This window comes from Typopeltis vanoorti, chromosome 6 (genome assembly GCF_054136105.1).
Source record: "Typopeltis vanoorti isolate ZY-2024b chromosome 6, IOZ_Tvanoo_1.0, whole genome shotgun sequence".
Taxonomy (NCBI): Eukaryota; Metazoa; Arthropoda; class Arachnida; order Uropygi; family Thelyphonidae; genus Typopeltis; species Typopeltis vanoorti.
In genome coordinates, this window is record NC_143554.1 from 157,843,191 (window position 1) to 157,856,057 (window position 12,867).

The 12,867-nt window shown below is 35.8% G+C and overlaps 1 protein-coding gene across 1 annotated transcript in view; it reads right to left on the reverse strand.

The window, feature by feature from the left end:
• Window positions 1–679: 679 nt before the first annotated feature.
• LOC150106147 (putative fatty acyl-CoA reductase CG5065) overlaps window positions 680–12,867 on the reverse strand; it is a 212,891-nt gene continuing 200,703 nt past the window's right edge. The window contains exons 12-13 of the mRNA XM_090393891.1: window positions 6,131–6,258; window positions 680–1,190 (exon numbers count right to left, since the gene is read on the reverse strand). Of these exons, the coding sequence (XP_090250017.1) occupies window positions 1,049–1,190; window positions 6,131–6,258 (270 nt within the window). The 3' untranslated portion in view covers window positions 680–1,048. The remainder of the gene's footprint in view (window positions 1,191–6,130; window positions 6,259–12,867) is intronic.

A 12,867-nucleotide genomic window follows, 5' to 3' on the forward strand; every position in this document is an offset into this window, starting at 1 on the left:
CAGACTAAATTTTTTGCATGAAGAGTGCTGAGTGAGTGGAATGAATTGCCAGAATTAGTTGTGAATGAATTTAAGGAGAGGTATGATAGGTTTTGTGTGTATAAAGGTTGGTGTGGTCTCCCACGGTGAGTCTTGAGACTCCTTGAAGATACCTGTGATGATGATAATGATATACAGTATTCTTGTTTCTACGTGACAATGCCTATTTTAAACCATTTTATTGTACAGAAGATGGTACATTTATGTACAAAATACATCAGCAAATAACGATGTACACAATATACAAATGAGGTCAAAATGTAACCTGAGCATTTTTTAATCCTTTCCTTTGTTACATGGTAATCAGCATTCATTTTGGACAAATTATGAACTCTACAACCATGTAAGAAATAATTTTAATTTCCTGACATTTCGACCTTCATATTAAGGTCATCATTTTGAGTACACGCACACATATACATATATACACAGAGACAAGCTATATTGCATTTCATAGTATGCTAAAGAGACAATGATTCTCTCTTTAACATACTGTGTGAAATGTAATATAGCTTGTCTCTGTGTGTGTGTGTATATATATATATATATATATGTGTGTGTGTATTCCAGGTGATGACCTATTATGAAGGTTGAAACATTGGGAAATTAAAATTATTTCTGCCACGGTTATAGAGTCAGAGTCCATAATTTGTCTAAAATGAGAACATTTTTTAAAGGTTTTGATGTAGTATTTCTAAATTCAAACAACGATGATGAACACACACTTTCTACATAAAAAAAGCAGGGACACATCTCCTAATATATGATGTCGAGAGAATTTTTTTTATTAACCACAACTTCTGCTTTCAAAAAAATAAAAGTTAATTACGATTCATTAAATTACTTAGTATGTTTAGCTACCATCAAACAAAAACTACTGTTGTATTCAGGGAAATGCTCTGAATATAGCTGACTGTTATTATTTCACAGTAAGAGTCACTTTTCATATATGACCAGATGTAATACCATAGTTCACTGAGCAGCTGGGTAAGTCACAGTAAGTCAACTTTTATACTGGAATGAGCTTTCCAAGTCTCAGACCCAAGGTTACTAGAGACCACCAAATCTGACGGCCAAAACCACTGGTTCCAAGTAAACGTATCATTCCAAAAGCAAGCATCAGCTGTGCCATCTGAGTTGCATAATAGATTCTAAAAAATGAAAATACAAAGAAAAAATATGAAATTAAATTTTTGTATTTTAGCATTTTTAAAGCTAATTTCAAATGCATGTGAGATACTACATATCTGGGATATACTACAGAATAAATAACATATTATTCCACCCAGTAATAATAATATTTAAAATCATTAACTATGATAAACTTATTTCAGTAACTACTTGATGTTTAGAAATTAAAGAAAAAATATTTCATAGAATAGGAGGGGGTAAAAAAATGGCCATTTCTAGAAACAGTATAAGGAAAGTGTGAGCAAAGGAGTGAAGACAAGGTTCTTTGTAGAGAGAGAGAGTGATTGGTGAGTGGAATGCATTACCTGAGCGTGTTGCGAATGCAGATACACTGAAAGAACACAAAGCGGGGCTTTGTGTTCTTTAGCTTTCACCCACTCAAACTGTGGATGGTATTTCACTTTAAAAAAATAAATAAATAAATAAAAATTCACATTTGATGTCCGTAGATGATATATGGTCACTCCTGTATTTCACTGGGTTTTGGGAGTGAAGCCAGATGGCTTCACTCCCAAAATTTTCCTAATATTATTATTAGGACAATCACAAACATGCACGGTAAGATTCAAACCCATGGCCTCTTGGCTGGAGAGTGGATATGCTAATCGCTCAGCAATAAAGTATTCCACTTCAGCCTTTTATTTTTTTTCCTCTCCCCATGAAATCACTGTAATGGAGCTAGAAATGTGTTGTTCATGGCTGACTGCTGAAGCTCTGTTTTTGTCATTATATAAATATATGAGAGGATCACTGAGGAGGGGCAGCTGCAGGTCATACTATGTCGAAATCTCATCATACTTCACACTAAAAACGTTTACTGAATATGTGCACTCACAATGCCCACAGGCAGCTTATTCCATTCATAAGAAGAATTAAGCTGAACTTCACATACTTCTTAACCATACCCTTAATTGACTTCTAGTGGTGATCCCAAGTTCTTATAAGCTACAAAATTTCTTACAATTTTTTTTTTTTTTTTGTCTCTATCATATCTACTCTCCTGTTTCTGAAAGTTTGCAGAGCGGATCCTTGTGCAAATTTCCATTGGCTGCTTGGTTATGGAACACCATTGATGGATTTTCTTCTCAAAGAAAATTGTTTTTCAAAGGAAAAGAAATTGAACTAGCAGAAGAATTGGATAAGTACCAGATAGACAGACATAATAGGTCGTGTTGCTACAAAACATGGGTGAGATTCTTTTAAATAGTAAATACAAGTTATTATATTTAGGCAATAATGATCAGGAAAAAGGAGTAGCTCTAGTATTCAATACTAACTATGAGAATAATCTGAAATGGTAGGTAATATTTAAGTAGAGTGATGTCAGCAAACATCAGAATGGGGAACTGGACAATGAGACTTATTGATGAATAAGTCCCACAAAAAAAGTGGAAGAAGTCAATGTATTAAAGGAAGGTATCTGACAAAGGAAAAGTTGGTCCTTATTAGTGATCAAATAAGGAGAAAAATATGCATAATGTGTAAAAATGTTTTGGGGAAATTTAAAGAAAAGAGCAAAGCTAACAATAATGGTAAGTACTTACTGGATTTCTGTTCAGGAATTCTCGACTCCATGGAGGTCTGACGATTATCATCGTTAGACCTCCATGGAGTCGAGAGACTCATCACGGAAGGTCCCAGTGCATTCGTTCTCTGCACTCATTACACTTTCATGCTCCCATCCCTTTTTTGCTTATCCAGCTTAAGAAATGGCCTCATGTTCTTCCTGTCTCTAGCCATTCTATGTAAAATCTCATCTCCATTAATCTGGTAATTACCCCTTACCAAATTATGTCTTGATCATGTCCCTCTTCTCTCCTATCCACTAGACTCTACAATTTGCACACTCTCAATCTGTTCTCATACTCAACTGATTCCAAAGACCTAAAACTGACTTGGTCAATCATCTCTGAACCCTCTCCAACATTTCATTTTGAAAACCAGGTGACCAAACATGTACACAGTAATATAGTCTAATCAAATCCTTGTATTATGAAATCATGACATCCTTACTTCAACATTTCAGTGTTCTTTGCATTGCCATTATATATGCTCTGCTCTACCCTACCCCCTAATTTTAGCAAAACGTCTGTGAAATTTCAAGTCTTTATCCATTATCAGCCCAGATCTTTCATCCCCCTCCATTTCCTCTAAGATATTCCAACCAATATTATATTTCAAAATCCAGAAGTATCATGGTGTAGCCATTTCCTTTATCCAATTCTGCTGTCACCTTATCATAAAATGTGAATAAATTACTGAGGCATAACGTACCTTGTACAAAGTCATACTATCCCTATAAAGCAGGGGTCTTCAACGCATGGCCAACGGGCCACCTGTAGTCTGCCTGCCATTTGGAAAAAATAGCTACTTAACATTAAAATGCAATTAAATAAAAAATAATTTCAATGAAGCCTGTGAGCCACTAAGCTATACTGCAGTATTTAGAATTGTAAGATGCTTTCCAGATTCACAAGGAATGCTGTGCATTTGATACTTTACATAAAATTCTATAAAAATAAATATTAAATAGACTTGCTTATTCAGCCATTTAGCAGCACCAAGAGGTACTTAAGTACTAGTACTAATGTCGCAGGTAGATGGCTAAAGCAGTAGTTTTTTCGAGTGCACTGTCTAGTGCCTTCCAGATCTCGAAGGTTCTCAATACTTCGTTATTTTCATATAAATACAAAAGGATCTCATCCGCAGTCAGTCGTGATATTCGTGTATAAGCACAGGCAGGTTTGTCATGTCAGCCATAGCCTATTGTGGTTCTTATGTTGCCAGACTTTTTTCATTCATTAGTGTGAAACATATTCAGTGGATAATAATCTTTACACGGCCATTTTGGATAATTTTTTGGGTTCACCTTCCATCACTATGGCATCTCCGAGTAGGGTTATTAGTAATAGTGCAGATGTGCAAGAGAATTTGAATAAGCTAGACAGATGGGCAAATGAATGGGGTTCAGTGCCTCCATACAGCAATATGTCGGTTTAATGCAGCAAAATGTAAGGTCTTGAGGTTTGGAACACTTCATACTCTATTGGAGGAGTTGTACCGGAGGAAGTAGAGGAGACAAGAGATCTGTCATTTGGTGATTGATAGAAACCTGAAATTCAGGGGACATATTGCAAAGGTGGTGAAGGTAACCCAGAGGATTGCTGCAATATTGAGGATGCTGACCTACAAAGATAAAAAGAGTTATCATTCTGTTGTATAAGACCCTGATCAGACCACACTTAGACTACTGTTCCCAGATTTGGTCCCCCCAGGATTTGAAGGGGATAAATTAACTGTGGAAAGGGTACAGAGGCAGATAACAAAGATGGTTTCAGGATTGTACAATGTTAGTTATGAGGATCAGCTGAGGGAATGTGGACTGCAGAGTTTGGTGAATAGAAGAAGGAGAGGTGATATGATTGAGACTTTTAAGCTGTTGAGAGGTGGTTACATGGTTGACACCGAGGAGTTCTTTCGCTTGGTTGAACATTGGGAAGGAGTAATGACAAGGGGCCATCCCTGGAAGTTACGAAAGGAAACTGTGAGCAAGAGGGTGAGGAGTGGTTTCTTTACATGGAATGGTGAGAGCGAGAACAGTCAATGAGTTTTAAGGAGTGGTATGATAGACTTTGTGTTTCCTAGGAGGGACCTCCCACGATGAAATCTTGATAGACTTTGTGTTTCATAGGAAGGACCTCCCGCGATGAGTCTTTTGACTCCATGGAGGCCTGAGTAATAATAATAATAATAAAAATAGTTTATGCATAAGGATTAAATAATAATTATAGTGTTAACTATAAAAGAAGCTTAAAGATATATAAAATCATTCATTAATAAATTTCAACTTTAGGATTGTCCAGTATGTTCATTGCAGGAAAGCTACAGGGAAGAAGATGGACACAGAACACTGGACAGACAAAAAAACATCAAAGAAATCTTCATAGACATACAAGATAGGAAAAGCATGGCCATCAACTTCCAGTTAAGAGATGGCATCTGAATGAATAATGTTTCAATTTTGCATGATAGTTGTTTTATGGGACTGAAATTTCCATAGTGCAGTGGTTATCATGTACATCTCACTTTTGTGAAGGCAGCAGTTTGATCCTAGTCTTACTTAATCTTACTCACTCCTCCTCACCTACCCACACATGACAGTGTAGTATTATAGGTCCTGTGACCTTTCATGGGATCATCAGAAAAAATTAAAGAAATAAAGGCAAACTTTTTCAGTGCCTCCATACAGCAATCAGATGGATGACATATGCACTATTTGTTTGGAAAATATCTAAGTTCAAATATCAATAAAGACTTTTATCCTTTAATTGTTAAAGGACAATTAAAAACAGAAGAGTTAGCTGCTCTCATACAGAAGTGGCAAGGTACTCCACCAGGAAAATTAGATACCCCACTTCAGTTTCTCTGGGTTCAAATCAGTCTGGATTTACCTGCATTGCATATTCATGGTTGAACATAAATGAAATGGGAAATAGAGCAGTGGCGCATTCAGGATTTAATCTTGGAGGGGGCCGAGTTGAGTAGACGATTTGAGAATAAACACTACGCATCGCATACAACCTATGACTGAGCATCTGCAATGATCGCTAATTCATAAGTAGTATAGAAATAGAAGACACGACACAACATAAATTTTTTTAAAAAAAATTTTAATTAGGAAAAGATTTTTGGAAATTTTTCTAGTGCTTTTTCCTTTTTCTTTGGGGGTGCCAGAGCCTCTTGCCCCCCCCCCCCCTCTGGGTGGACCAATTTCACTGTTTTTTTCAAAATAGTTAAGATAAATTTAAAGTATCATAATTTAACAAAGAATTATAAATATAAAATTTATTTTATTATATAATTATAAATTTTAAACAAAGAGTTATAATTTTAAACTCACTTCTTTAATTTTCTTCTTGCTGCAGGAAGTGTGGATTCATCTTCTTTTAGAACAAATCGTCTGATCCCAAGAACATAATCTTCCATATACAATGGCCAGTCAATGAAACGAATGTCAATGTAGAATATCTACAAAAGTAAATAATTAATTACAAATTAATTTGTAATTAATTAGAAACAGGTTATTTCTCAGCAAACAATTCTTTGTATGAGGAAATGTTTAGCAAGTTTATGATCTATGTCATAAACTTGCTGAACGCTTCCCAGAGCGCTCCTCTCAACAAAACTAACGGCCCCCTTGGGGGCCGTTAGTTTTGTTGAGGGGAGGCTGTGAAATAATGAAAACAAATTTAAAATGTTTTAAGACTAAGTAGATTTTTTTTTATCTTAAAAGAAACGTATTTAATTTATTATTTGATTTGTTATTTTTTATATTCAATGGAAAAAATCGCACATTAGTGTTGCTTCACAAATTTTGCTTCCTGCGTACTTCAGCGCTTAATGAATATTAGTAAATATTTGTTTATTCATATAAGTTTCATTTCAAAGGTATTGATAAGAAGCAAAAAAAAAAAGCTTACAAACATAAAATCTTGCGCTCATTTAAGATGGCAAAGTTTTTCGTGCTTTAAATTAATGTTTCATTGCTAGTGTACACTATGCAAGTATACTGTGCAAGTAAGATCTATCCAAGCATACTTGAGAAACAATTGAGAAGAATTGTGGAAGAAAAGCTTGGTGAAGAACAAGCTGGATTCAGGCCAAATAGAGGCTGTCAGGATCAGATCTTCACTTTATGACAAATAGTCAAGAAAGCATGGGAATATAACAAAGATCTGTATTTAAGTTTTGTCGATTTGGAAAAGGCATATGACAAGGTGCCAAGAGAGAAGCTATTCAGTATGCTACAGTTATATGGTGTCAATGGGACATTATATCAAGCAATACTTAGTCTTTATTTGAGTTGTAAGTCAGCAGTTAGAATTGAAGGAAGTACAGGAAGATGGTTTAATGTTAAATCTGGTGTGAGACAAGGATGTACATTATCCCCTCTGTTATTCATTATCTATATGGATCACATTATGAAGGAAAGTGGTATTAAACATGATATCAAAATTGGAGATGTTAATGTCAGCTCTTTGCTTTATGCGGATGATGTTATACTTCTAAATAAATCCGCTACAAGTCTGCAAGATTCTGTGACTAAATTGAATAACTGTTGTAATAGATATGGTATGAAGGTCAGCAATAAAAAGACAAAGACAATGAAAATAGGCAGAATCATTGAAAATGTCAACTGTGTTGTGAATGGAGAACCTGTGGAACAAGTAAAACATTTCAGCTACTTAGGCACGATTTTTAGTGAAGATGGTAAATTGAATATAGAAATAGACAACAGAATCAGCAAAGCTGGTATGGTGGGAAGTCAATTGAATAAATTCATATGGAATAAGAGAGAAATTAGTCGGAACACTAAATTAGCTGTATACAAGACAGTGCTGAAACCAGTTTTAACTTATGGATCTGAGAGCTGGGTCAGAAGTAAAACACTTGACCAAAGACTAGAGACCGCAGATATGAGAGTCCTGAGAAAGATTAGAGGCATGAACAGATGGCATCAATGGCAATATCATATTAAAAACAAGGATATTAGGAAAGAACTTGACATTGTTAGCATCCAGGAATGCGTTAGCAGAGCTAATCTCAGGTGGTATGGTCACTTAAATAGAATGGGAGAGAAAAGATTAGCAAAACAAGTGTTCTCTTCGAGGTTGACAGGAAAACAACCCAGAGGAAGACCAAGATATAGATGGATTGATACGGTACAAAGTGCCTTAGACGATAGAAATGTAAGATCTGATAATGTTGGAGTCTTGACAAGTAACAGACTGATTTGGAGGAAAATTGTAGATAGGAAGTTAGTAATGATGTAATTTTTTCATGTCGTACTATCATATCCTGTACACCCGTTGAGGGTACATGGCAGGAATTTGATGATGATGCTAGAGTTCACAGGTGCGGGCAATGCACGGGAAAGAAATACGCTCGGGGCGCATGGCAACTGCGGTGATAACACATATAGCATATAAATACAATAAATATTTTAATAATATATGTCTGCATTATGATTTTTTTTTCTTCAAAAGGGGCTGTGAAATATTTTAATTTTTCCAAAGGGGCCTTTACATCCATAAGTTTGGGAAGCACTGATCTATGTGATTAAAGAGAGAATTTTTTATCCCATTTTAATGTAAATTCTACCTATATCATAAAAGATTAAGCAGTCCTTTTGTTGGAACAGTCTTCCCCATACAGGTTTTTCCCACCAAGTACAAAAGTACAACCTCCAACTCTTACTCACTCCTCCTCACCTACCCACACATGACAATGTAGTGTTATTAGGTCCTGTGACCTTTCGTGTGTGGGGTCATCATAAAAAATTAAATATCTATATGGACTGCTTCATTAAAGAAAGTGAAATTAGCTGCTTTCAAATTAGAGATATTTAGTCCTTTACTGCAAGCAGGTGACATTTTCTTTATACATAGGCGAAGAATGATTTAAGTGCCAATCTCCGTTGTGAGTTAGCCGATCTGATACGGAGGTAGCAGGGATTTTTCTCTTGGAAACTTGGGTTTTTCGTCCTGAATACAGACAAATTAGCCTTGAGAACACACTCAATTTAGAGACAAAATATACTGGCGGTGGTGGCATCAATAGCATTTTACTGTAGTTAGTGGATTAAGTAGTGGAGATGGAGAGTTGTAGAATAGGTGCTCTCTCTCGATGAGTCTCTGTTCTTCTTGGAGGTGTCATGTAATAATGATAATTATTTTCTATGTTCTTACATAGAAAATAATTTGTCTATGTGTAAAACAAGCTTTGCTTGCTTACATTTTTCTACATGTTCTCTAAGACAATAAGCTCACTTATTTGCTTTCAATACACTTTCTTCTTTTTAGCCCCTTTAACTTCCTGAGTCCACCATGGTGTTTGATTTTTCTGTCACTGCAGAAAACCTTACCACATGCCATCCGGCAGAATCAGTCAGCATTTTCTTCAGGGTTTACCACTGAATCTCCAAGGTTTGATTTTTATTTTCAAACTTTGTTTTTCTTGAATAATGTTTTTTTTTTTTTTGTATTTTAGTCTACAGCTTACCTCAGAAAGTTGCTCAACTTTGATTCATTTTATAACTGTCTTACACGCTCTTCTTTTCAATATGAAATTCAGTTTTCTCATGCTCAACACTAAATGGATGATGATCACTCCTACTTTCAAATCCTGTGTACACTATCTACCAATAATTGTCCAGACACCTTTGTTATTTGAAGTTATGGAACATTCCAGGTTTGTTCATAACATAAAAACTGGTGTACAGATAGTAGGAAGCAGTATTTCATTGTATCAGTTGAATGCATGTGGTATGGCAACACAACATGAACTTAGTGACTTTGAGAGGTGTCATCGTGGGCTGTCACATTGGTGTCATGTCCATACATGCCATTGCTGCTCAAGTGAAGCATCCAAAATCAACAGTTAGCAATGTGATCAGCAAATGAAAACGTTCTGGCATCACTAGTGCAAGAAAATGACTGACAGGGACAGGAAGATGTTAAAATGGGTGTCATGCAAAAACTGGCTACAATCAGCACAGGCCATCCATGACAAGTTCCAGAGTGCCAGTAACACAGTAACACCACCTCAGTGAGCACTAATAGTGTATGAAAAGAACTCCATTTACTGGGTTTCCACAGAAGAGCACAAGCCGAACATCACAACAATGAACAAGGCGGCTCGTCTGGTAGTAGAAAAACAGTACTCTAAAGTGATGAATCAAGGTTCACCTGCTTCCAGTCTGATGGCAGGGTGTGGGTGTGGAGGCAGCCTGATGAATGCTTATTACCACAGTGTGTTGTACTCACAGTAAAGTTTATTGGTGGAGGAGTAATGGTGTGGGGTGCATTCAACTGGTTTGGAGTGGGATCACTTGTAGTTGTCCATGGTTCCATGAAGGCAGCTCAGTACCTTGATATTCTGGATAATCAGATGCTGCCTACACTGGAGTTTTTATAGAATGGACCCATGTTACTATCAAGATGACAATGCCACAAAGCTGAGGCTGTTATGGAATGGTATGAAGAGATGAGTGTTAAATGACTGCCCTGTCCTCCACAGAAACCTGATCTCAACCCCATCGAACACCTGTGGGACGAATTGGGGTCCAGAGCAGCACATCCTTGATCTGTTGCTGAACTCAGTGCTGATGGAATGGAGACAAATTCCACCTGATGTCTGCCACACATTGGTGGAAAGCCTCCCTCAAAGGGCACAGTAGGTGATCATAGCCAAAGGTGGACATACCCGATATTTGGGTTCACCTGTTGGTATCAACTGTAAATTGTTAAAGTGTCCAGACAATTATTGGTAGATAGTGTATACTTTTGTTTTCTGAACCAGTGGAAAAACATTACTATAAACAATAGCATAGTCAATTAAACTTTTTTAAATTTCCTTCATCTTCTCTCTTTTTCCATGTGAATTCATGTACGTTTTTATGTTGGAACATGGTGTTAATAGTCCATATCTTGAAACAGAAATCCAGCAGGTACTTACTATTATTATTAGCTTTGATCTTTTCTCAAAATTTGCCACAAACATTTCTATATGTCTGGTATTCATTTCCTACTGTGCTGTTTAGATCTCCAACAAGGACAGACTTTTCCTTTTTTGTTGTGTCAACTGTCTTCTCTAATGGCTCAAAAAATTCCTCCACTTCTTCCCTAGTAGAACCTTCTGAAATAAATCTCATTGTCTGGTTCTCTATTGTGATATTTGCCCATGTCACTGTACTTGATATATTGCCTACCATTCAAGAATTTTACATAAGTCAGTTTTATTTTACTCAAATTTTACATAATTCGAATTAGCACTCTTTACCTCTTAATCACACTCTATTGCTTACAGAATATGTAAGCAATAGAGTGCATATGTATATGAATAGAATATGTATATGAAGTAGTGTATTAACATGTTTTATAGATTATTTCTGTTAATTTCATTCACAAGATACACAAATTAGATTTCAGTATGTAATTACAATGTTCTGTAAATACAGGTATCCCTTGCTTAACGAGGTTTTGCTCAACGTGGGATTTGATTAATGCACCGAAATTAATTGCGACAATCCCTTGATATGCGCGTTAATCATGTAGATACATGATTAACGCGCCTTTAATCCTTGCGGAGCTCGCAGCTGATCTGACAAATACATGCAAAATGTTTAATATAAATATTCTTGCACAATTCAGTGTATAGCTTGGAGGTCATGAGTAGCTGTGCATTCACATGTTATGAGTGATATTCCGCACTTTTTTGCTGTCAGTTTGGTTTAACACATGTTATGTAAAGGTTTGTGATATTTGACAGTAAATTGTATCTGAGAGACATACTGCAACCTCAATGTCAGTATAGTATGGTTTAGTTTTTTTTTTTTTTTTTATTCTTTGTTCAATAATCTCTAGATTGTATCTGAAAATAAATAAACCATCATGAATTACTGAAATAGAGAACCAAAGGCTTATTTATCATACATGTCCTCTAGGAGATGTGCTTTACATTATGGAAAATACTAAGGAAAGTGATCTGGAGCTTACTCCACCTTTACTACAAGTTGCCCATAAGGTTGCATCCTCTGAAACTTTTAGTTTCTATATATTCAGCATGAAACTCTTGTAGTTTCTATATTCGGCTATGAAATATTGTTGGATTCAATATCCACTTAATTGGTACCATCATGTATTATATTTGCAGTGTTTTTTCTTTGTTTTTTTGCTTGTTTGCCAAGGTCTGGAGAGTCATTTTGCTTGTTATCGTAGGATTTATGCCGATAAGAAAAAAACTAAAACTGTTCAAACGACTCTTGATAACTTCTTTTGATAAAAAAATTGTAGTAAATAATGAAGGTACAAGTATTTATGAAACATTTACTTTGCATTCATTTTTTATCTTTCCTAAAAGAGTACCATATAAAACGAATTATTAATACAGTAATTGATCATGGACAAATTGTAATTTTTACCATTGATTATTAGATTTGATTAATGTGATTTTGATATGCGCGGTAACATCGAGGGGTTAATTAACCGCATTAATCGAGGGATACCTGTACAATGGTCTCTTATCTTCATAAAGCTGTAGATACATGCTAAAACCATCATCTGTTTCTCTTCAAACTTTTAATACAATGATACATTAGATCTATCCTCCCATTTCTTTTTTCCTCTTCATGTTGACATTATTATTATTAAGAGAGACCTCCAGGGAGTTAGAGACTCATTGAGGGAGACCTCATACTACACACACCTTCTTCTTCTTTGAGTGCCATCTCCTATCGGAGGTCGGTGACCACCTTGGCAAATTTTGAGCGATTCTCAGCTATTCTGACGTCTCTCTCAGAGTTCATACCAGTTCACTGTCTGATATCTGCTAGCCAAGATTTTCTTTGTCTTCTTTTTCCATTTATCTTCCCTTACACACACCTATCATACTTATTCTTCAATTCATTCACACTGCTTGCACTCACATCATCCAAAGGCGATCTAGAAATGTTATCTAGAAAATTTCATCATGAAAAGCATTGCATTATGGAAACATTACATTCAAGAGTGTTGCATGCACAAAGAGCAAGGGTAATTTATGAGTAATATTTTAATGTGTATGCAGTGTCAGCATTGC